General features: G+C 40.8%; 1 protein-coding gene across 2 annotated transcripts in view; it reads right to left on the reverse strand.

Moving 5' to 3' along the window:
* Positions 1–26,449, reverse strand: part of Mtmr7 (myotubularin related protein 7) — a 101,250-nt gene that overhangs the window by 12,273 nt on the left and 62,528 nt on the right. For both annotated transcript variants that reach the window (XM_045132839.1, XM_004672589.2), the window contains 3 exons: positions 22,846–22,978; positions 3,750–3,859; positions 904–1,029 (listed from right to left, as the gene is read on the reverse strand). In XM_045132839.1, the coding sequence (XP_044988774.1) occupies positions 904–1,029; positions 3,750–3,859; positions 22,846–22,978 (369 nt within the window). The remainder of the gene's footprint in view (positions 1–903; positions 1,030–3,749; positions 3,860–22,845; positions 22,979–26,449) is intronic.

The raw sequence follows: 26,449 nt of genomic DNA on the forward strand, positions 1-26,449 counted from the left end.
GAACCCAGCCCTCAAAACATCCCAAAAGAAGCATCTAAGGTAGCAGTCTCTCCAAGGTCTCAGAACTGTTACTTACCCCAAAGGGAAAGATCAGAAAAGGAAGCCTGCTCCTCTTTTGTCCCTAGGGTGTGAGATCACATGATAGGCTAAGGGGCATAGATCCAGCAGGACAGATATTCTAGAAGGGCTCATTTGTCAGCCTCTATCCTTAGCATGGATCCAGAATGCACTGATACACTTTCTATGGAATACCTGCTCACCAATACCTACAGTCCTCAGAAGGAAGTGACCAGCTCTGCCACAGCTTGGCCACCCCAGGCAACTGCCACTGGAAGTGACATGTCATATTGTGACACACACCTGACAGGTTTCCGACCTCAAGATGTACTTAAAATTTCAAGAACAGTAAAGTTTTCAGTATTCTCATCCAGAGCTATAAAGGACTATTTAACAAACAGCAATATGGAAGTGAATTGAATGTAGTTTACTTTTTGTCTTGAAGAGCATTTATATGCACAATGTAGGACAGAAAAATCTTTTCGAAATTTTTTCCATGGTTTCTGTTATAATGTATTCACTTATTACCCTAAACATGAAATACTTGTTATCAAATTATGTGTAAGAGTTACTATTTTCCTAAGTACTGAATATATTTTCTATTTGTCCCTAACTCACATACAACAGCACTGACTTGAACTGGTTTCAGCATCTTAAAAATACACATCTTTACTTCATGCCTGTTTCACTTTCTCCCCTTCAATTAATTTTGCTGATCTATACAGAGAAAAATAACATTGATTAGAAAAAAATAGTTGCCATAAGATTCTAAAACAGATTTGTCTGATAGTCAAGGCCTTGCCTCTCACACAGGCTGCCAACCATGAAGTTGCCAACCATACTCACCATGAAGCCCTTTAGAGTTCTGTAGTGTGGGTCCAGCAACAGGCTTGCCACAGAGCAAACCTGGGCAGTCCTGTCCCAGCCATCAGAACAGTGGACAAGCACACTGGCACCTTCCTCTGAAACTGCCTGAAAAAGACCCAATGGCAAAGAGACACGAACTGTATAATAATTAGTTGTAGACTCATAGAAAGAAATGGCTAAAACAAAACACAACTGTAACGATAACATTTAGTTAAGACTCACAGAAAGAAATGGCTGGAACAAAACACAGACTAGTCATCCTTTCATTTAGCACTAGCTGACCCTCATTAGAGCCAGGGAGGAGCTTGGTGCTAGTGCCTAAAGGTTTTCCTTCTCATAATGCCCAGAAGCCACCACCCAAGTCATCTCAAATTAGCATATGTGCTAACTAAAAGTTGGTGTCTGATCTCTCTGCCATTCATATGCCACCTGCAACCCTCTCTCTCCCCAGGTATGTTCTCTTCTATGCTGATCCTTCCTGAAATTCTGGGGCTGCTACTACCCTCATCATTTCCCCAAAAGGAAAACTGCTCAGGTTCTAGATTATTAAGCTAGGAAATCACAGGTAAAGAAAAGCCAAATCATACACGCAGGGAAGAAAAGAAGGTAAAGGCAAAAAGTACACCAAAACTACTAAGAAAGAATTATTCTTTGAAAGTGTGTACCTTCCAGGTAGGTGGGCACAGAGCCTTAAGTGGAAAATATGGTGGAGTGGTCATAGTAACATGTTTACTGTATTCCTGTTTATTATTATGATTAGTCTCCCACATCTAATGTCAGTTCTGTAAGTTCCCTTGAGACCTGATCTGGCTATTTCATCACTTCCACAGCACCTGGAACAATCCTGGTGCTAAACATGTATCTGCTCAAAAGAAGATTATCTAATAAGTAGCATGCAAAGATAAAGATATGATTCTATTTAGGTAGAAACCTGAGAGAATAAAAGAAATACGGTAATATAGAATACATTCAAAACCATCTAACATGAAAGTTTCAGCAAAGTCCTTCCTATGGCAGGTTGGAACCCACCTTTCAGCTACAGGAAGATGACTTCTACATATGCCAATGAATGAGAAACAGCAGCAAGATAGTTTTAATTGGCAGTAAGACAGGGACAACGGCCCAAAGAGAACAAGTAGATGCCACCAGCCTGCCCTGGTACTGATTCAGTCTCATCTCAGAAGGCTGCAAGAAACACTGCCCGACAGGAACTCCCTGCTTCCTCCTCAGCTCAACATACCTGGGTAGGTGGCTCCTTTTGAGTCCACCACAGATCCACTCTCTCCTTGCACACCTAATGACTAGTGATGGGTATAAGCTCTCTTCTTCCTGTGGTTTCACCTCAACACCAGTGTGTAAGTCTCTCCCTCCAAATACTTTCTTCTGCCTGTGTATTTTCCTGCTTGCCTCTTTCTCACTTTGTTACACGTATGACTTTTCTTCAATCTCTGAGTCCTTCACTATTTCTTAATCTTCTCTGGTCAGTTGGTCTCTTTCTCTCTCTCTCTCTCTCTCTCTCTCTCTCTCTCTCTCTCTCTCTCTCTCAATCTCTCTAATTTTTCCCCATTTTCTGAGGCAAGCCCAACAAACTGTCATTTTTTATGCAAAAGAGCAAGTCAGAAAATGAGAGTAAAAGAGAGAGAATTGGCAACCAGGTCCTCTCGCCACTGGAGTCCAGATCCGTGCACCACCTTGTTTGCATGTGTGACTTGCACACTTGCATCACCTTGAGAGTCTGGCTTACATGGGACTTGGAGAGTCAAACATGGGTCCTTGGGCTTCACAGGCAAGCACTTTACTGCTAAGCCCTCTCTCCAGCCCTCCTCTCTGATCTTTTATGTGAAAGGAATTTCTTTAGTCCTTCCATGTGTAGATGTCTGGTGCCTCCTCCAGAGTCCTTTTAGCCCCAGAGATTTCTTTGTGATATAAATTGTCTCTCCTTTCCCTTTCCAGCCAAAGAGGAGAATTCTCTGGCTTGAGTCTTTCTGCTAGCCTCATCCCAGGATCTTAATTCCCCCTATAATAAATCTCCTAATTCATAATTTACCCTTCTTGGAGTCCATTTCATTAATTCTTTTCTAAAATCATATAGGGACCCAACAGTTGGGGTTCATAAGCATTTCCTGAATCCCAATATCCTGCATCACCATGACTAAAAAAGGAATTTACTGGATACAAGACCCAAGCCTTTCTCACTGAGGTCACTCATAGTTATAGCCACCTATAAAAAATTATTTCCTCTATCCAAGATTAAGCCTTGTGGTGGTCTGAATATAAACTGTTTCCCATAGCCTCAAGCATTTGTGGTTAACCCTCTTAGTTTCCAGTTGGTACAGTCTTTGGGAGGAGCAGCCTTGTTGAAGATGGTATGTCACTGGGGGACAGGTCTTAAAGATTATTAGTCTAGCCTGGGTGTTCAGAACACTCTCTGGCTGCTCTAGTGCTCTGCTGGACATGTGTGATGTGGTCAGTCAGCTGACATGCTTTTCTTCAACACAATGAAACTTCCCCTGGAAATGGTAAGCCTGAAATAAACCCTTTCCTCCCATAAAGCAGTTTCTGGCCAGGTGTTTGGTCCCAGCAATTAGAAGGTAATTACTGCAACCCTAATGTAAAAGAGGATATTCTGGAAATAGTTTAACATCTGACCATCATACTGATATACAATGAACTAAAAACATGCTCTTTCCCATAATCACATCTTTATCATACAGAGGTCTGCAAAGGCAGCCACCCCACAGTGCAGTAGCAGGCCTCCTACTGGGAGGAGGACAGGCTACCTCCTGAAGTCAGAATCGCTTGCCAGTCCTTTGTGAATCACCTACCTTTGCGATGAAGATTCCTGCATCCATGATGGCTTTGATGTGCCTCAGCCAGCCTGAGTTCTCTAACCCCCACAGGAAGTCACTCATGGATGGAGATTTCAGTTCACACACTGCAAGACAGTCCATTGTATAAATGTAGTCAAGGCAGCCTCATTTTACATAAGACCATATTCTGCAGTGATTTCCTTGTAGTAGACAATTTATAGAAAAATTAAAGTAAATAACCAAGCTTACTACACTTCCTTCTATTGAACCACTTTAAATAAGGGGTTTATACTTTCTCTGATCATGGTAGATGCTGCACCTGTTTACAAAAATCCTAACAGTAATGAAAATCATTCACCGTTACCATAGAAACAAAACATCTATTTACCTTTCCTGTAAAGATGTTAATAGGGGTAGCTAAACCAGGTGTGGTGGCGCACACCTTTAATCCCAGCACTCAGGAGGCTGAAGTAGGATGATCGCTGTGAGTTTTCAGCCAGCATGAGACAACCTAATAAAATCCAGTTCAGCCTGGGCTAAAGCAAGACCATACCCCAAAGAAAAACAAAAGAATAAAAGAAACTGTGGCATGGTGGCATGCCATCTTAGCACTTGTGAAGTAGAGATAGAAGGATCACTGTAAATTCAAGGCCAGCCTAGGACTTCAGAGTGAATTCCAGGTCAGCCTGGGGCTGAAGTGAGACCCTACCTTGAAACAACAACAAAATGGGAAGCTAACGGCACCTGACTTAAGAATGCTATGGAGGAAAAATCATGAAGCTAGTTCTGGTACCCAAATTAGAATTCTTCATTATCACTTTAGGTAAGTGAAGGTAAAGGAAGCTTCAAAACTGGGACTGATCAAACTCCAGTTGCCAACAAGTAAAAAACAATTGAAATCTATACCTCTTATCTATTTCAGTAGGTCCAGCTGAGGATTTTCCCTTTCAGTGAAAGAAAAGCCAGGATCCCAATGACATCTGTATTTATACAACCTTGCCAGATGTGTAAACATTTCTAAAACATCAACAAGCACTTATATTTAATAAGAAATGAAAAGCCTTAGGACTAGCGTCCTATGTATCACAAACACTGTAGTCCAAACTTCATGAATATCTTGCCTTTAAATCTTTGAGCAGTCTTAAAAATCAACCCAGGAGAAATAAATAAGCAGCCATCTATCATTTTGTTTTGAGCGTAAGTATACTTCATGGTACTCTGTGATACAATAAACACATGGGCTGTAAGTAAGGAGCCCTAGTTCCTACTCCCAATCCTATTAGTAACTCCTGTGCAACATAGTGCATGTCATTCAGCTCTCAGCCTCAAATGTCTTCATTTTTAACAGAAAGAAGTTATACAAAGTTATATCCTTCTAACTCTTTAAAAAATCCCCAAATCAACTTTATTTCTTGAAAGTACCATGCAAACTGAATACATAGAAACTGTTAGTGAAAATATTTAATCTAGCAGATCCCACATGCCAGATAACAAGGGCTTCACTCTGATTTCTTGCAATCTAAAAACTAATAAAAGCACAAGTGTTAAATTCTAAATCAGCAACAGCAATGATGAAGGAAATAACACTGGGATTTCCAGAAAAAAAATTAAAAACTTAAGAAACCATTATTATCAATTTGTTTAAGCAAAATTCTAAAAGCCTACCCTAAGCTGGAAGCATAACTTCAAGGGCCAGTGAGGGGCATGAGATCTGTTGAACAGAACTCTGGTTCAGAGCATGGGGACATGGTCCTTCTATTTGAGATGAGATTGTCCTTTCCCAGCCTCTGACCCAATACCACCAACACAGGCAGAGAGACACTAGCTATTTGGTAAAGTACATGCAAAACAGCATGAAGCCCAGGGGAGAATTTACTTCAATTTACAGCCCTGGGGCCAGGGTACTCAGCAGTGAGCTGAGGGTTTTCTGACTTAAGAGTCTTAGTCATTAAAGGCTAGGAATATTTAAACATTAAAAGAATTAAAAAAGTAATACTTTGAGATGATGAAAGTTTACTCAGTAAGTACAAGAAATGAGCTATTGATCCATGAAATGACATGGAGGAAAATCAAATAGGCAGGGATCTTTTTTGTTATATGTGTAGTATGTGGTGAGTGTGCATGTGGTATATGTACACATGTGTGCAAGATGTGCATGGCCCATGCACACTTTTTTGGAGACCAGGGAGGATATTTAGTGTCTTCCTCTATTTCTTTCCACCTTTTTCATCACTCTTCTACTTATTTCCTTGAGAGTGAGTCTCTCACTGAACCTGGACCTCCAGTTTCCAGTTAGATTGGCTGTGATGGTTAAGTTTGTATCAACTTGATCTGTTTAAGAATCCACAGGAGGGCTGGAGAGATGGCTTAGCGGTTAAGCGCTTGCCTGTGAAGCCTAAGGACCCCGGTTCGAGGCTCGGTTCCCCAGGTCCCACGTTAGCCAGATGCACAAGGGGGCGCACGCGTCTGGAGTTCGTTTGCAGAGGCTAGAAGCCCTGGCGCGCCCATTCTCTCTCTCTTCCTCTATCGGTCTTTCTCTCTGTGTCTGTCACTCTCAAATAAATAAATAAATAAAATTAAAAAAAAAAAAAAACAAAAACGAATCCACAGGAATTCCTCATAAGTGTGTCTCTGAGGTTGCTTCCAGGAAGTATTAACTAAAGGAGGAATCCTTCCCCCAGTATGAGCCCTTACCCCAGAGTGGACGGCCCTCCTCAAAGGAGAGGAGGCTTTATCAAAAGAAGCTCTAGGAAGAAAGGTATTCTCCTCGCCTCCCACCTGGCTGCAGTGCTGCTTGCTTGCTGCTTTCCAGTGTACCTTCAAGGACAGACTGGGACTGCTGAGCCTCATGGACTGAGCAGCTACCAGGTTCCTTGACTGTCAGGCCTGTAATCCACTGTTGTTGGACTGTGGTAAACTAATCCAATAAATTCGCTATCTATCGGCTCTGTTCCTCTAGAGAACCCTGACTAATACAGTGGCTTATCAGGGAACCCCAATAATCATAATATCTCATACCTTAGCATTGGGTTGAAGCAATGCACAATCATGCCTAGTTTTTTGCATGCAGAGGATTAAGCTCAGGTCCTCATGCTGGCACAAGCAAGTGCTTTTGTTCATAAGCCATCTCTTCAGCTCACAGACAGCAGAATTTTGAAACCAGTAAAAAACTACATCACATTGGTGGATACAGGCTACTAAATATCCATTATGATCCCAAGAACGCAGAATGGGTGAAACATAATGGATGGTATGGACATTAGGTGACAAGGATGAATCAGTGCAGGTCTGTGGATTGTAATAAATGTGTCAGTCAGTGGGAGATGTTAATAACAGGGAGGCTTTGCATATGTGGAATTAACAGGTATATGGAAATCTCTGTAGCTACTATAGCACAGTTTTGCTGTGACCTATAAATGCTCTTAAAAGGTAAAAATTATTGGGTTGGAGACATGGCTTAGTAGTTAAGCACTTGCCTGTGAAGCCTAAGTACTCCGTTTCAAGGCTCAGTTCCCCAGGACCCACACTAGCCAGGTGCACAGGAGGGGTGCACACATCTGGAGTTCATTTGCAGTGGCTGGAGGACCTGGCACACCCATTCTCTCTCTCTGCCTCTTTCTCTCTATGTCTATCACTCTCAAATATAAATAAATAAACAAAATTTTAAGAATTTTTAAAAAGATAAAAATTATTAAAAATTAATGTACAGACACCTCAGTTAGGCACAACTACTTCAAATATCTCTTAAAGAAAGAAAATATTATAAATTATGACTTGTATTCCCATGCCATCCTACTTTTTACATTTTGTAGTTTAATATTCTAAGACATGTTTTATCTTTTAACTACTTACAGGGAAGATATGTGAACCTGGACATGTTAGCCTCCCAGTTTCCTCAGGGGTAAAAATAGAGACAGCAGCAGCCTCTGCATCAAAGGGTTGTCATGTATGTTGGCCTTCATTACCACGATTATCCTCAAATAATACAGTTGTATATGCATGCATTAGCATTTGCACAAAGCCTTTTGCAAACTCATTTTCCATTATTTTGAGGTATCCATATTATATAAGTTTTACTCATTTTAATAGCTATCTGGTATTCCACTCCATATAAACAACTCAGAATATTTGCTCATTCCCCTACAATTGACATACTTTTCTTTCTTCAATATTTAGAAACAGTGAAAAATACTTTTCCTTTCTAAAATGTCCTTGCAGGAAATCTCCCTGAACATATATTTCTATAAATGAAATATGGTACCATATGGTGTATAGATCTTCACCTCCAGCATATCTCTAACTTGTTCTGATTTACACTCTCCACATGGTAAAACAGCTACTTATTTTAGTGAACACTTGAATTAATACTAGGCTATTAATCCCATGCCTGGATTAGTTTAATATGCTCTCTGGATTGAATCTATGTGTTTGCTTAGTTTATTGCTTGCATGCTCATGTTTGTGTCTGGTCTCTGCATTCATGTTGAGCTTTCCCCAGTTTTCTGCTGATCTCTGTCCATTTCCTTATACGAGTGTGATGAAAAAAAGCTGGAAGTGTCATGCGTGGGCAGGCTCTCTTGGCAGCTGAGCTCTACTGTGGAAGATTTGGCCAGCCTATCCCCCATACCCCAGATATCAGCATCTATAAGTCCTCTTTCTTGGTATGGCCAGATGTTCCAGGGAGAGATCTTCCACATACTCGAGTCAATAAATACATTGTATGGCAATGTCCTAAGAGTACAGCTGGGACTGGGCCTCTCATTCTTCCACATGCAGCCTTTCACTTAACCTGTCCTATTTTGGCCTGGTATTTCCTATTGCCATCTGCCAGCTTTGCCTGGTGTTCCTGACCCCTGAGTCCTTCTGACAGCCTCTGCCTGAGGAAAGTTCTTCAACATCTTGGTTCATGGGGCTGTGGGAAGAAGCATTACTATCAGTACAGAGGAGGGAGTGGCTGGGACCTAATGAAATAATTCTTGCACAAGCATCCACCTGCCACGCCACTCAGAAATGCCTGGTGCCCCATATTCCTGAGTTCATGGACATTCCAGAGCCCATGGACCTGCAGCTGCATATGTCTTGCCCTGAAGTTCCTTGGCCTTCATCACCAACCTCAGCTTGGTTGGTAGTTTGTTGAGTTCCTTGTCCTCAACCATCCATTTCTCCAACTGTCATATTTTTGTTACTGTTCCCTCCTATTTCATTCTCTGCTCCTTTTCTATTTTTGCCTTTTTGGCTTTTTTTTTAACATTTTATTTGGGGAGTCCAGAAGAAGTAGGATGTATATGTTATATTTAATTGAAACAAGAGCTCAAACTCTGAGCAAGTCAAGAATAGGAGTTGGAATTGAGGCTACTTATTTACAGCAAGCTAGGACATAAAAAAAAATCCACTCATGGACTCAACATGGTAACCAAGAACCCAGCTTCAGATTGAACTACACTTGAGAGAAATAAAAATTAGCCTTAGATATTGAAACTATGGGCTTGGACTCATCTACATTTAGGATCCAAAGCCCCACTTTCCTATGCACAGAAGCCCACTGCTAAGTCAAGATCACATTTGGGCTGCAGTGTCCCACTGACTCCTGACAAAAACAACCCATACACTGTACAGGAGCAGCACTTCCACAGTTTTGTGGAAGGCCAGCAAATGCTCAAGTAAACTTTACAACATACCCAGGAACTGTGCTCCTTTTAAAAAAGCAAGCAAAGATGACACACCATTAGCACAAAGAATATGCCTCAACAGGACAGTGGTCATGAAGAGACTTTAGTATACTTGAGCTGGGGCAGAGGATGGAGCAAACACAAAGCATCAGGCTCCTGATGGGTCTGGAGTCATACTGGTGCTTACAGCTGGAGCAGTGTTGGCCACAGTGATGAGGTTGTTACTTGACACTTTGCTGAGTCACTGCCAGGCTTCCCACAATCCCTGTTTCACTTCCAGTTACCCAGATGAAGTGAAATGGGCAAAGGAAGTAGTGGCAGTAGTGTTTGCAGGGCCCCAGGCACAGGTGCCAGGTGGTCTCCACATCTCCTGTCTCCTCACTCCTGTCTCCTGTCAGCTGTCCTTACCAGCTGTCAGTTCTACACTCTCCATCTAACACAGGACAAGAGGCCTTCCTAAACATCTTCCCCATCTCCCCTTTGCAGACCATCTGGGACTGTCCTTTCTCCTCCAACACCCCCTCTACACTCCCCTCCCCAAAACTTTTCAAGAACAAAGACCTTTTTCAAGCCAATGCTGTCCTTCTTCCCTAACAGAATCTAAGAGTGGTTCAAAGAGAACTTTGGGGGCAAGAGAGATGGCTCAGCAGTTTTGCACTTGCCTTCACAGCCCAACAACCTGGGTTCAATTCCCCAGTAACAACGTAAAGCTAGATGCAAAAAGTGACGCATACTTCTAGACTTTGTTTGCAGAGTCTGGAGGACCTGGAGCACCCATTCTCTGTTTGTGTCTCCTTGTCTCTATCACTCTTTTCTTGCAAATAAATAAAAATACTAAAAGAGAGAGAGAACCAAGCAAAACAAAACCAAGACAACAGCAGACTTCTCAGAAAAGATGAAAGGACACTACAAAGGACAAGAATGCAGAGACAAAAAAGGCCTTGAATGGCCTGTGCAAAATAATAAAGGACATGTGCATGCTGGTTAAGGAGCTGATGCAGACTATGCCTGAACTCACGGGCAGAACAAGAGGAGGATGTTATGAGATATTGAGGAAGGGCATAGAAGCCACATTCCTCCCATTCACAGAAGGTGGCAAACATATCCTATGTAGAAGAGAAATACCAAGTGACAAGAGATCTCAGAAACTGGAATGCCAAGGGCTAAGGTCACAAAGGAAAAAAGTGGGAGCTCTGGAAAGAAGGAATGGAGGTGGGATGGCTGAACAGAGTACTGAAGTTCTGTAGCTGTTTTAATATGAACAAAACTGCTTGGACTTTTTTTTAACTTCCTTCAAGTTCAAAGTTGATAGAAAGCAGATTTCAACCAAGTCTGAGACTTTCTTGACCCTCTCCCTCCCCAGTCCTCCAAAGAGGAAACAGCCTTCAGACTCACCTGTTCGTAGGGATTTCTTCTCTATTAATCTGGTTTTATTATCATAATTAAATGACTGAAAGAGGCTACCTTGTAAGTAAAGAGGTTTATTTTGGCTCACAGATCTAGAAGTGAAGTAATAAAGATGGCACCTAGTATGTATGATCTTCTAGCTGGGGAGGGTAGTGAAGGAGGATTGACTGATGACTGTGAGTTCCAGGTCAGCCTGGGCTAGAGTGAGACTTGGCTTCGAATGACAACAAGGGCTGGAAAGATGGCTCAGTAGTTAGGCCTGCAAAGCCTAAGGACCTGGGTTCAATTCTCCAGTACCCACATAAAGCCAGATACACCAGATGGCACAAGAGTCTGGGGTTCATTTGCATTGACAAGAAGCCCTGGTGTGTCCATTCTCTCTCTCTGCCTATTTTTCTCTCCCGTAAATAAACAAATAAACAAATATTTTAAAAACAACAACAAAACAAAACTGTTGATGAACATTTGGGTGTTTCCCACCCCTTCATTATTCTCAAAAATGTGGTTCTGTACATTGATGCACAGCCTGTGTGCACACACATCTGTAGCTCTTTGGGTATATATCTGTAAGTGGAATTGCTGGATCACTGGAAAAATACATTTGAAATCATTTGAGGAAATGTAAGAATTCTTCCAACAATTGTACCATTTTGCCTTTCTACCAGATATGTGAAAAGGCTGAGATTTCTCCATATCCTTGCTAATATGTTATTCCTTTATGACTATAGAATCTCTTTGTTCAGTGGGAAGTTGTATTTCACTGTGATTTTGAATCTCTACTGGCTAATTCCTCTCCTTTCTCCCAGTTCAATTATGCATTTAAGTAAATATCTGCTATATATTTTTTTTAAAATTATTTTTATTTATTTATTTGAGAGTGACAGACAGAGAGAGAAAGAGGGAAATATAGTGAATGGGCGCGCCAGGGCCTCCAGCCACTGAAAATGAACTCCAGATGTGTGCGCCCCCCCTTGTGCATCTGGCTAACGTGGGTCCTGGGGAATTGAGCCTTGAACCGGCGTTCTTAGACTTCACAGGCAAGCGCTTTAACTGCTAAGCCATCTATCTCTCCAGCCGGTATCTGCTATACGTATCCTCAAATTTAGATGTCACCTTTGGGAAAGGTGGAGGCTTTTGTATTTGACTTAGGGTTATGTTTATGTGAACTAAACCTCTCAGAAATGAGCGTGTATGTGGACAATACATACGATATATACATATGTCCTATACAGGTAGTGCTATACAAGTGTTTACAGTGCAGACATGCCTGTGTTCAAATCCTTGCTCTGCCCTGCCCAACTGTGTAGCCATGAGCCATCTACCAAGCCTTGTCTTCCTCAAATATAAAAGGAGGGAAATACATGTTCAAATAGTTGTTGTAAAATATGACATGAGGGCTGGAGAGACTGCTTCGTGGTTAGCATTAGGACCCATGCTCAACTTACCACATGCCACATAAGATAAACACAAAAGGTGATATATGCATAAGGTCACACATGCACACAAGGTGACACACACATCTGGAGTTCTATTACAGTGGTAGAGGCCCTAGAGCACCAATTCTCTCTCTGTCTCTCTCTCACTTTCTCTCATTACAAAAAGGTCAGTCCATTGGGCTTGCCTCAGGAAAAAAAGAAAAGATGACATAAGATTATATATATATGTAGTGTTGTGCTGGCTGGTATAATGAACATTCCCCTACTAGTAGCTAGGATATACAATTTTCATATTTATTCATTCTGAATGGCATCATGGAGATAAAAGTATTCAACTTATTTAAATGTGGGAAGGCTGAGTCTCAAAAGTCAAAACATCAACTGATCAGTAGAAGCAATCTCAAATGCAGCCTCTAATACTACCAGCTAATGGCTGGTGGTAATTTAGGGACTCAAGGAAGGTTAATATGATCAAAAGTCCTCAAAACATTTTACACAGGTGAAATGTTAAAACAAATAAATAAATGTAAAAAGCATTCATCTCCATATACCTGGGGGCAATGAATGTAGAAGAAACTAGAGGTATGAAAAAGGTATAGCTTTGTTTTGCACAATGGGAAACGGGCAGATTGGAAACAATGCTAAGAAAGGAAAGCTGCTTTAAGCCTGGAACCAGAGCCTTCTCAGGCAGGTGGTGTAGACTTAGGAAGCAGGGCAAACAAAAGGTGGTGATCTAGAAGGCAATGCAAAGAAAGTGATGTATCCAGTGTTCCTCAGAAAGATTTCCTGAGCTCAGGGGAACACAGATATAAATTTGTAGACAGACAGCTGACTCCGATGCAAAGGCCAAATGTCAGCCCCTCAGCGCCTGAGCAAGCTGTGTCAGAAATGGAACCAGGTAAGAGCTCTGTCCTCTAGTGACAGTGCCCAGGAGTCCTGGATGCCCTTAATGTGGTGGGCTTACTGCTGCCTGTGCATGTTGCCTATAGACAGCCCAGATGGACGTGTGGCAGATTCCACAGCCCTCCATGTACTCTCTCTGCTCCCTGAGTGCTTTCCATCCAATTCTAGGCCATGTACCTACATCTTAACTTCATCCTAAAATATACATATTCCCAACTGAATCCTCTATGCTTTCCACAGATAACATCTTCTTGCAGTATTTTTTGTTCTTGTTCAAGAGGACAAATATTCAGGTTATTAATGTATGGATGTGGGCTGGTTAGCATTCCTGATTTATTTCAAAAAAGTCTAGTGAGCCTAAGGAATAGCTTGGCATGCAATTTTTTCAGCTTAGCCCAGAGAAAATGATCCTGTTCACCACGTCTTCCCACAAAGCACAGAAATGACAGCAAGCTTAAAAATAATACTGCCAGGCTCTGCAGCTACCCTGGAGATGGCCTATACCAAAAGCAAGAGAAGGCACAGAGCAGGACTCTAAGGCATTGGGAGAGGGAACGCGCGTGTGCCCCTTGCTCCTGGACCTTGTACAGAAGGGCAGCTGCTGGCTTCTTGCCATAGCAGCTCCCCTGCGATGTTCAGCCATGTCAAGAATGGGCCCTTGTGTAACATTTCTGCTCTCAGGAACACTGAAATTGCATACGCTTGGTAAAATAACCCCACCAGGTCTTCAGGCAGGGTGACAGCTGAGAGGGTGTTTTTTCCTAATGGCTAGTGGTAATGTTCAAGGTAAACAGCTCTGCAGATGATTAACAAGCAAGGCAGATGGGGGTGTGCCTGAGGCTGAACAATTAGCGCCTGGGCTTTTAAATATGAAACTATCGGGTTTGTTTGGATAAACTCAGGATAAAGCAGAAATACTGATTTGTTCATTCATGTTGCCAAACCCAAACCAATATTTACAAACCATTTTGCTGATCAAAGTTCATTTCAGCTGACATCAGAGTCATATGCCACAAATTACAGGGAACTGTATTTACCAGCCAGGAGCCTGGGTGCTGGGTCTAGGAATACTCGTTTCATATAGTAGGGCAACTATATCCTATAAACACATAAACTACTGTTTAAAAAATGTTTAAGCTAATATATCTACTTTAGAATTGGAGCATGAACTTCATTTAGAAGAGAAGAAACCTCATCTGCCTTCCTTATAGTTCCTATACCAGTTTACACTTTCCCATGCCGCTGCTGGGAGGGGTCAGAGAGGACACAAAGAAAGGGCCTCAGGATTGGTTTTTCCTACTACCTAAAGCTACTGTGTGCATGCATGATCTTCACTCTTTACCATCTTGATAGAAGCCTGAGTTCTATTCATGTTTGAGTTACCACTTTTCCATTTTATAATCAAGAAGTCAAAACCAGCAAGTTAATCTCAGAGCTCTAACAAAGTGATAATCTCTCCTCACCAAACACCCAGCAAGCAAACCATGCAGATGACATAACTATAGTCCTCAGAATGGAACTATTCGATTAGGTCTGCTTTGTATTCTCCCTTTTATTCAGAGCTCAGAATTCTGCCATGGACTGTATTTACATTATTAATGTCAGAAGTGACCTCCTTACCCTCAGCAACCAGCACAGTCATTTATAGAGAACTTCCATCAGTGGGAAAGATCTGTGTTCAAAATTCTGCATGGGGCACCAAGAAAATTAAAGATTATTCTCCGAAATATTGCTCATGTTGTTCCTTGATAGTACTTTATGGAATCTCAATACAATAACACCATTTTATAGACTTTTTTGGAAACAATATAGTGATAATATAAAATGATGAGCTCAATGAAGCCTAAGTTCTGCATACTTATTTCAGCATTGCTTGAGCAAGCTGCAATCACAGTATATATATACACATATACATACATGTAGGTATCCAGCTAATATTCATGCATGTGTATATATACATATATTTGTATGTATGTATGTGTATATATATACACACATATATACATACACACACACACACTAATATGTAACTATGTAAACACTGAACTAAACATTAAGTAGCAGGTCATATGAGGAATGTCTGACCACCTCTTATTAGCTTTAAATCTAAATTGTGTATGTAAAGACAAATTCAGATTTGCAGTATATGATGGCATCCTATGATACCTTATGCTTAATAATTGTTAAGAACAAGATGTGAGCTATTTGGGTATGTAAAATTTTGCAGCAAATAAAATATATGTGTCATTTACATTTCGTTGATCAGATGTAAGAAATGGGGGCTGGTACTTCCTGCTCAGTGAGCCCCATAATCTTCCAACTTTTACTGATATAACTGTTTCAATGTTTAAAGGGACAACACAGCAAGTACACAGCCAGGCATCTGCACTACAAATAAAAAATCATTATACAAACTGAACCAGCATGACTAAGAATGGAAGTGAGGGTGGGGCTTAAGGGATGATAAAGTCCAAATAGAAAACTTAAAAGCAAGTAGAAACGGCATTCACATTGGAGGAGATGGGCTGTGGCACTGGAGTCCTATTAGAGGATCAGCAACAGACAGCTAAAGAAGTCAACTAAGCCCAGTGGCTGCTGGGAAGGACTTGCTCCACACCCCACGAAGCACCTAAAGCTCCTGGGAACCAACTCCCTACAACAGCCCTATGCGAAACAGTCCATCTTGGCACTGAAATTAGCCATGTCTCAGTGGGCTCCATGGTGTAATGGCTAGCACTCTGGACTCTGAAATTAAACATGTCTGCCTCTAATTCCACATGATGCACCCTCTTCTTTCCTTTTGCAAATTTTCCTAGTTCTTCCAAACACAACTTTCCATCACAATTACAAAACATAAGACAATAAAATTGTGTATAGGGAGTAGTATTATTAGGGGCCTGCTAAAAATCTGAATCCTCACATAGCAACACACAGAGGTGAAGTACTCTAAGTGGCCGTGCAGTGATAACAATTATACTCTGACAAGACATAACTGTTGGCCCAGTGGAACAGTCACTTAAAAGGCTTACAACTAAGCTATAGAGATGAATCAGCGGTTAAAGGACTGTTCTTGCAAAGCCTGACATCCTAGGTTCAATTCCCCAGTACCTATGTAAAGGCAGATGCACAGAGGCACATGTATCTGCAGTTCATATGCAATGGTAAGAAGCCCTGGGGTGCTCATTCCTTACTTCCTCCTCCTTTCTCTCCTGTCTCTCTCTCCTTGCCAATAATAAGCAAATATTAAAATAAGAAAAAAAATTAATTAAAAAAAGGTTCATTACTGCCAGGAGTGGTGGTGTACACCTTTAATCCCAGCACTTGAGTGGCAGAGGTATGAAGATGGCTGTGAGTTCCAAGGCCAGCCTGGCAATACATGGTGAGTTCAGGCTTCTAGTTTCCCTTCCATAAAGGTGGCTTAAGGAGCTTTACTAAGTCATCCATGCTAATGCAACCAGTAAATCATGAACTGAAAGTCTGTATTTTCCATGCCACGGTGCTAAATTGTAAGACATAATGTCCAAGTAGGATATGATCTTTAGGGCCACTTGATTTTGCTGCCAGAAAAAAAAAACAAAAAACCATAGTCAATGCTCACAACTCAGAAGCTAGAGCCAAAACACACTTCAATCCAGTAAACTGGATCTGCTTAAGCTCTTTCAGAGTTCCCTGCACTATAGCCCAAACTGCTGAACTGACATTGAGTTTTTGTTCTACTTTCCATGTATCTGCTGTGGGGATTAGGTTTGCTTCTCTGTGAAACAACTTGCTAGGAAAATGTATGTAAGGCCAGGCATGTTTATTACATCACTGTTGATGAACCTGCACTAGATGGACACAAACCATTGTGAGATAAGCACTTGGGTACCTCTGAAGAGTTGTCTTTTGAACAAATTAAGAAAATTAATCTGTAAGAAGGCATGGGGCCTATCAAATACTTGCTTGGCTAACTGAATCAATATGTAGTCCATTGACTTATCTATTTTATCCAGTACTTATTTTAAAATGCATCACTGCTTATCACATAAAAGCATTATGCATCTTACACAGGGATATACTTAATAGTTTACAAGGAGTCTTTTTAATAATCATGAATCAAAAAGTAAAAATATATTATTTACATTGACTTAAATATACAAAAAAATGAGACTTGCTGAACTGAATTTACTTAGAGACAACATGTAGTTCTTCATACACTTAGAAGCGAGGGCATCTTCTACACCAGCCCCTTTTCCTAGATAGGTAAGAAAATTGAATGGTTAAGAATGTGGCATTGGATTTATACTAATGTATAGAAACCTTGTTTCTTCCACTTGCCATTATAAGCCTATGCAAACTGCTTAGTGTCTGTGCCTTGACTTCTTCATCTCTGGTAATGAGATGATAAGAGCAGCTACAACATGATTATAATTAATATTTCTTGAGTAAACATACCTTTAAAAACTCAGTGACAAGACAAATGTGGTGGCACATGCTTTTAGTTCCAGAACTCAGAAGGTCAACCTGGGAGTACAGAGTGAGTTCCAGGCCAGCCAGGGCTAGAGTGCCACCTTTCTTCAAAAACAACAACAAAACAAACAAAAAATACTCAAGTGTCAAGTACTTACTAATATTTCCAAAAACGCTATATCAACATGACTATGTAGGGCAGTTTCCAGAGAGTCTTTCTGGTATGAGAATCACAAATCAAGGATCTTGGGAATATAATGGAAAGTACTGGTTTCAAAGCTTCCTGTTATGTTACACTAGGAGGGATGATTCACAGATGACTATAACACACTAGACTCTTGATTAGAGAGAGACACTCATATTGGGTTGGAAGCAACAAACGTCCATGTGTCACTAGTTTGGCAGAACTGCAGCAGCCACAGGACATGAGAGTGGCCTCTAGCCAACAAAATATGTGGGACCCTGAACTGAATTCTACCAACAGCTTAAAGGAGCTTAAAAGCACATTCTTCTACTATCTGAGCCTCCTATTGAAAACACAGACCAGCTAACACTCTATAGCCTTGTAAGACCCTGAAAGATATTATAAGGTTTCTAGTCATACACAGAACACATCTAGACTTTTGACCTATAGAAACTGTGATAAGTGGGCTGGAGAGATGGCTTAGCGGTTAAGATGTTTGCCTGCAAAACCAAAGGACCCAGGTTTGACTCCCCAGGACCCACATAAGCCAGATACACAAGGGGGAACATGCATCTGGAGTTCATTTGCAGTGGCTGAAGGCCGTGGTGTGCCCATTCTCTGTCTGCCTCTCTCTTAAATAAATAAATAAATAAAAATAAAGTGTTTTTTTTAAAAAAAAAAAAACTGTGATAAGTATTGTTTACAAAAAGTGAAAGAGGAACAGGGGAAATGGCTCAGCAGGTAAGAAAGCCTACTGTACAAGCCTGAGGGCCTGAAGCAATCTGAGATCTATCCCCAGCACCCATATAAAAAGCAGGGCATGGTTATATAGGCCCATAACTTAGTCCTGGGCCAGACTGACTAAAACATGGCTGCTCCAAGTACAGTGATGAAACAAAGCAGAAGTGTAATAAAGAAGGGCATCCAATTATTCTGCATGTGCACACATGGGGCACACACATTTGCACACATACCAATAGACAGAACATATTTTGTAAACTGAGGGAAAAATATAAAGAGCACCCATCATCTTTCAGTGTGAATTCAAACACCATTCTGGAAACAAATTCTCTCCTTCTTTTTCCTCATACATATGACTTACTATGTGGTGAGTGAAAGTTGGCACACAGTTTACAACCTGAACTTTTTACTTAGGTTACCTACATCCTCCTGTGTGAGCATATATATTCCTCCTACTATTATTTTTAATGGGTGTAAAATTTTCTATTAAGAAAACAGCAAAATTACTTAATCATCTACTACTGTTTGACACATATATGGCTTCCAACATCCAACTATTATAAGTGAAATACTACCATCAGTATCAACATGTGTGTCTTTATAATCTTAAACTACGTGTTTGAGGCTGTGTAACCACACCTAGCTTTTATTGTGGGCGCTAGGGATAGGGGATAGATCTCTGGTTGCTTCATGTCTTCAGGCTTATTCCTCAAGAAGAAATATGATAAGAAATTATGCAGCTCTGAAGACAATGTATATCTCTAAGCCACTTTAAATGATACCAGAAATACTTAACAATTTTACGACATTATTTTCACTACTGGATATTTAAATTTTTAAAAAGAAGTGATTTTTCTGAGGTTTAACTTGTACTTTGTTAGTTACTAGACTAAACTTTAGCTTTACATGATTGTTATATTCAACCTGTTGCTTTATTTTTCGAACACTGTCCTAAATTAAATGGTCAAACCTCTCTGGAACTGTCTTCATTTATGAAGTACAATGTCATACATTGTAGAATATTGCTATAAAAATCACATATTATCATTTAGTTAAAACTACTCCTCTGCTGATAATCCTAGCACTCAGGAGGCAGAGGCAGGTGGATCTATTGAGGCTTTGAGGATAGTAATATTAACATAGTAATACCCTGTCTCCAAACAAATAGGAACAAAAGAAAGGAGGGAAGGAGGTAATATTCCTGAACCCTGGTACATGGTAGTTGCTCCATTTTTATCTAAATGAATATATAAATGAATGAGCTGTACAGAACTGCACAGTAGTCTAAGATCTATATGGAATGCAGGCACAGAACTAGGATAGGGAGACAGTGAAAAATTCTAGACACTATCCAATAGGTGGCCTGTTGGTTGAAAAAAGAAACATGTCCCTGTCATGCTTTGCCTGCAAGCCCCTGCCTGTGAACTTGGTCCTAGATTTCAGTCTCATAGACAGCTGTTTGGAACCAGAACATAAATAACCTTCTTTTGTATTATTCGGAATCTACTGTGATAATAAGACTCATGGGTGACAGACACTCATCCTGCAGAGTGGGTGAGTGGCAGGACACACTGTCCAGCATCTGATGCTGACAGGAAGGACAGCCCTTTGAAGAAGAAACCCCTCAAAAGGTGGGCCTGATTGCATAACTTCATCATCAGCTGAGCCTCCACATGTGGTTTATAATTTACTCAGGAAAAACAGATAATGAAACATTGGTCAAGACCCCTGAAAGCCATCCAGAAAACTGTCCTTGCTTACTGCACTATACACAGCTGGAAGCTATGTAGAACCACCGTGATCCCTGCTGAAGCAGAACTGCCCTCTTGCACTTGGTTGGATGGCTTGTCCTTTAGAAGAAACAGCGCGGCAGACCACAGAGGTAGGAGTTGAGAAAACAAGTTTAAAACTCAAAGTCAAACACACGTTGGAAGCACCCCTGGAAGAAATGCTTTGCACAGAAGAAAATTTATGTTCTCATAATCTTACGAAATTGCAAAATGACAGCTGTAAAGCATGCCAACATGAAGGTTTCCTGACAATTTTGACAATAATAAATACTTCTCATACTAGTTTACATTTAAAAAAAATTTTTTTGTTAATTTTTACTTATTTATTTGAGAGTGACAGAGAGGAGGAGGAGGAGAGAGAGAGAGAATGGGCGCGCCAGGGCTTCCAGCCTCTGCAAATGAGCTCCAGACACGTGCGCCCCCTTGTGCATCTGGCTAACAGGGGTCCTGGGGTATCAAGCCTCGAACTGGGGTCCTTAGGCTTCACAGGCAAGTGCTTAACCACTAAGCCATCTCTCCAGCCCACTAGTTTACATGTTTAACAAATAGCACCAAGCAAGCCCATTTTTTTCTACCAGAGAAAAATGTTGTTAACAGTAGGACTGTTGGGGGGGACCTTAGATGCCTAAAAAGCTCAAAACTTGTACCCAGAGTATTGTCACTGTGACCTAAGAAACAGAAAATTATTTGTTTAAATACAATAGAAATGACTTTGGTGTTATGATTTCATTTTGAAACACAGGGAGGATTTCTTCAAACGTTCATTTTTCCCCCTAGTGCAGGGAATTGAACATAAGGCCTTAGGCATGTTAGACAAAACCTGTGGTACTGAGCTCTACATCTAGCCCACAAATGCTTAATTTTCAAGTGTCTGCAACCAGGAGTAACAAATTTTCATTGCTAGGAAGACCCAAAGAAATTACTAATCTAATTTCGTTTTTCCTACATGTAGCAGGGACCTAAAGAAAGTAGCTGATGTATTCAAAGTTTCACAATGACCGAGATATGTCCAAGAGTCCAGGAAAAGCTCAAAGCCACCCTGACACTACACAGTGAATTCCAGGACAGCCTAGGCCAGAGTGAAACTACCTCAAATTAATTAATTAATTAATTAAAATAAATAATTTTTTTAAAAAAAAAGAATGGAAGCTAGGCCTCTCTGTGACACTTCTCCAGCCCTAACACTAGGTTCTTGACACAACTAGCTGTATGGATTCAACTGTATAAGTAACTGTAAGCAAACGTGCATTTCCGGAAAAAATGATTCAGCTCCTTTTTCCCTGTTCACCCCAGAACACACATTTCCTTCCTCCTGAGACAGCCCATTTTCTTAGGACTCCAATCCATCTCTCCCAGTTTTCCTCAGATGTGCTCCACAATTCACTGACAGGAAAGCAAGACACCATGGTTTCTGCATCCTCCCCTTGCTCTTCTCACTTGCCTCTGGAGCCAGAGGTGTTAAACTGTGCAACAGATTCCTCTACAGACCTTTATGACCATGAACAGAATAAGCAATAAAGGAGCTGATTTTATCTGAAATGCAGAATTTCTGCTGATGAGCTAAGACTATAAGAGTAACTCTTGGACTGGAGAGATGGCTTAGCAGTTAAGTGCTTGCCATTGAAGCCTGAGGACCCTGGTTTGAGGGTCAATTCCCCCGGACCCACGTTAGCCAGATGCACAAGGGGGCACACATGTCTGGAGTTCATTTGCAGTGGCTGGAGGTCCTGGCGCACCCATTCTCTCTATCTGCCTTTTTCTCTCTATGTCACTCTCAAATAAAGAAAAATTAACAATTTTTTTTTAAAAAAAGATTAAGTCTTTAGTAGCACATATTCTATTTTTGAGTTTCCTATGCACATGAGTGTGTGTGTGCGTGCGTGCGTGTGTGTGTGTGTGTGTGTGTGTGTGTGTATGTGTATGTGTCACAGGAGTTGCTAACAGTTAAAAATAAGGGTAAGGGCCAAGACCTCTAACACCCTCTCATCTAATGGACTCGCAGCAACTTGGAAACAATTTATAAATCTGATCCCCACACAAGAACTTTGGGGTCCTGCTTTAAAGGCAGAATTGCTATCTTTCCAAATAATCTTGAATGGGGGTCCAACTAGCATTGTGAGAGAAATAAATTATTCCTGTGCACTTTCATCTTAAGTGACAAGTGATGGCTGGAGAAGCCCAGACAGCTAGTCACTTGATACAGAACCACTCATGACACTAGACACAACTGTTAAATATTTAAAAGAATTCTGCAACGTGTTATTATCAAAACTTACCATACCTATGTAACTATGTAACTCATTGGAAAAAAATAATTTTAAAGCCAGGTGTAGTGGTACAGCACTTGGAAGGCAGATGTAGGAGGATCACTGTGAGTTCCAGGCCACCCTGAGACTACATAACCCTGGGCTAGAGTGAGAGAGACCCTACCTCACCCCCCAAAAAACTTTTAAAATGAAAAGATATTTTTACTTCATTTTGGCATCAAAATGTTCAACCATATTTTAATGATCTGCAAAAGGAAATGGATTACCTTCTAGCATTTTCTGCAGACTGTTCCTCATGACATGGATGTTCTCTATCCCAATAAACTGAAACTTGATATTGGAATAATTGTCTTCGTTTTCATAGCCTTTCCCTGCAGCACGATTTGCCATTGCATTAAGCTGCAGTGGTCAGCAAAACAGAAGAGCCATCAGTTACATTCAGGATATGAAACAATCACAGTAGTTCATGGGCACCCATAAAAACATTCCAAAGGATGTGAAGAAACAGAATGTCATTGAAATTACTGGACACTTACTGAGCTACACAGTTTCAGTACTCATGCTGAGCTCATATTCCACAGCACAAATGTATTGGCAAGGCTAAGCTTTTCTTAGCCAGGAAACATTCTATATGGAAACCCTCCCAGACATGCCTCTGCCAGCTCCATGCCAGAAATGCCAAACTAAATGTGGGATTCTGTCCATGATGCAACACGCAGGTAGCAGAAGAATATACAAAAGACAGTACTTGGTATAAGTCTATGTCCATTAAATTATAGGATGTGGGGCTGGAGAAGTGGCTTAGTGGTTAAGCACTTGCCTGTGAAGCCTAAGGACCCTGGTTCAAAGCTAGATTCCCCAGGATCCATGTTAGCCAGATGCACAAGGGGGCACACGTGTCTAGAGTTTGTTTGCAGTGGCTGGAGGCCCATTCCCTCTCCCTCCCTCCCTCTCTGTCTCCCTTCCTCCCCCCCCCTCTCGTCATTCTCAAATAAATAAAATAAAATAAAACAATTTTTTAAATTATGAGATGTTCAAATAAGTGTGTTAACATCATGCTAATTTGTCTACAAGGATCCCCCAGATATAAAGTAATCCTTGAGTGCAATCCACTGAATAACATGAAGAAGGGATGGAGATGCTCAGTCTCCAGGGTCCTGTCCACCACCCACCTTATGTCAATCTTGATGTTCACTAAGTCAGTTTTATCACTACAATTCTGTGTACATTAACTTTGTGGTATCAGTGCAAACTAGGCCATATGATAATGGACACCAAAGAATTTCAAGAAGCAGACAAGTTCTGCCTCCATTGGGAAATGCAGAGATCTCTAAAATGGATAGATGCCTGGTAAGACTCCAGTTGGGCTATAAGAATAATCAAGTCATCTCTTCTAGAAAACAATTTTTACTGACCATTCTCTTCCTTCAGCCACAAGGGCATGGGGACTAGTCCAGGCAGAGAACGTACAGCAGGAACCATGACTAAAAAAATGTTGTCAAAGTTGTTGGCTAGTCTTCTACAAGCTCCATAACCCACCAATTAATAGGATCAAAATTCATGGTAACCCTACTTACCACATACCTTCATATTCTTTTAGAAACATGTAATGTAATACTAATAACCTTATAATTGTGATTATAACATGTAATTAAGACTCTACTCACATTTTTTTAAAATTTATTTGAGAGGAATACACAGAGAGAGAAAGAGGGAAGAGAATGGGTGCGCCAGGGCCTCCAGCCACTGCAAACGAACTCCAGACACGTGTTCCCCCTTGTGCATCTAGCTAACATGGGTCCTGGGGAATCGAGCCTCGAACCAGAGTCCTTAGGCTTCACAGGCAAACGCTTAACCGCTAAGCCATCTCTCCAGCCCTGTGCTCACATTTTTAATAGTCGATACTCTACAATGGAAGAAATGACTACCAATCTTTCTGTGAAAAGCAAACAAGGAAAAACTTGAAAGCCAATGTACACTTCACATAATGAACAGAAGGTGGCAATATTTAATCTGCATACAATTTTTTTCAGCAGTTCCACCTACTTTACAGAGTTTATTATGATAATGTAGTGAAAGTTGAAGCAATAAATACTATTTTACAATTAATAAATATTCAAAAATTACTCTAGACTTATTTTGATTGATAGAAAGACAAGTAGATAATGCTTTATGGCAACAAATCACTACTGGCTAGTGTAATGTAGTCCCTTGGCTGAGAACTGTGTTTCGTAATCAAATAAAAAGCTATAGGTTTCAACTCCTGAAAATTCCCAAGTAAATAAAGAAACAGAGGTAAATGCACTTCCATTTCCATTTAAGAAATACAACAAATGAAAAGCAGGGATTGGAATAGTGTGCCTTGTAGAACACAAGAGCACTTTGTATTTGATGATGTCAGCCTCTTTGAGTGCACTCATTCTCATAAAAGAGATAAAAGGGTCTGGAGAGATAGTTCTGTGGTTAAAGACACTTACTTTCAAAGCCTGAAAGCCCAAGTTCAATTCTCCAGTACCCATGTAAGTCCAATGCACAAAGTGTTACATGCATCTGGAGTTTTTTTGGCAAGAGGCCCTGGTAGGTCCATCCCCCACCCCCAACTGCACATAAATAAACAAAATTTTTAAATTACAGTGACAAAAGAACAAGGTCATTTCTCAGTTGCTACACACACACACAAACGTGATTTTAAACAAAAAGTGCACTGGCTTTGGAGTCAGATAGGCCTGCACTGAAATGTGGCCTCAGGTGAATTACTTAGCTCTTTACACCTGAGCCCTAACACAAGAAAAGGAAATTCTGTATTTTGCAAGATCCTTGTAGAAATTAAAAAAGAAAGCACCTGGCATTTTTAAAAGCTCAGCAAAATTCCTGAATATTTGATGAAGCCATGAGCAGGGTTGAGTTAAAATAAGCTTTTCCTATCAACATTTTTTCATGTTTTCTTAATGCACCAAACTGTAGTGGCAGCATGTAACCTCAAGGACAGATCTGTGGTAGAAGAGTGGAAATTCAGCATGAGCTCCAGGATCCCACTACATGGGCCTTCCATTACTGCGGGGTTAATAAGCTGTTTAGAAGGGTTCCATATAAGCAGGCAGCCTGGGAAGCTCTTTTGTGGACTCTCCTCACTCACGATAAAACTCATTTGGGCTGCCTCCTGAGCTTTACTCTCTTGAATTACATGTGTAAACAAGCCTGGGAAGTACCCATGTGCCACTGTCCACACTTGAATGTGGATGACAAACACCCACTCAGTCTCCTGGCTACCTAGAAAGCTGCATACCCTGTGGACAAAAATCAACAGACATGGTCCTTCAAAGAACGAAAGCTGGAAGCTAACAGTTTATAAACTCATGTGAAGTGAGTGTGCATGGATAAGTAAGAGGAAAGACCAACTTAATGTCTATAATGGAGCAGGGTCAAATGGTGCCAAAAGTAAATACATGGGGCACTAAATATACTCTTCAAATCAAATGCTTTGGATTAATTGGTTTTAAATCTGGAATATGCCTGGCCCTACAGCTGTCACATTCTAGGGAAGGCTTACTTAACACAGTACAAACTTGAATCACTGGCTCTAGGAAGTGAATTTCTTTGCCTTTATATATAGCTAAAAAAACAGGCTAGAAAGAGGAATTCTCAGTCTCTCTACTCAGTAAAGCCCTCTTTTTGTCCTTGTCTTTTGTGTGCATATATCTTCGGAGAAGAATCAATAACTGCTGGGAAATTCAAAACAGTTCCAGCAAGTACAAGAAGACTTGGGAGGAAGGATGGAAGGAATCAGTATTTGAAGGGAGGGTTAGCCTGAGTCAGAATAGCACAAACTGAAAAAGAAGTGTAAAAATTACAGACTTTCTCAAAACATTC

This window comes from Jaculus jaculus, chromosome 1 (genome assembly GCF_020740685.1).
Source record: "Jaculus jaculus isolate mJacJac1 chromosome 1, mJacJac1.mat.Y.cur, whole genome shotgun sequence".
In the NCBI taxonomy this organism is placed as follows: Eukaryota; Metazoa; Chordata; class Mammalia; order Rodentia; family Dipodidae; genus Jaculus; species Jaculus jaculus.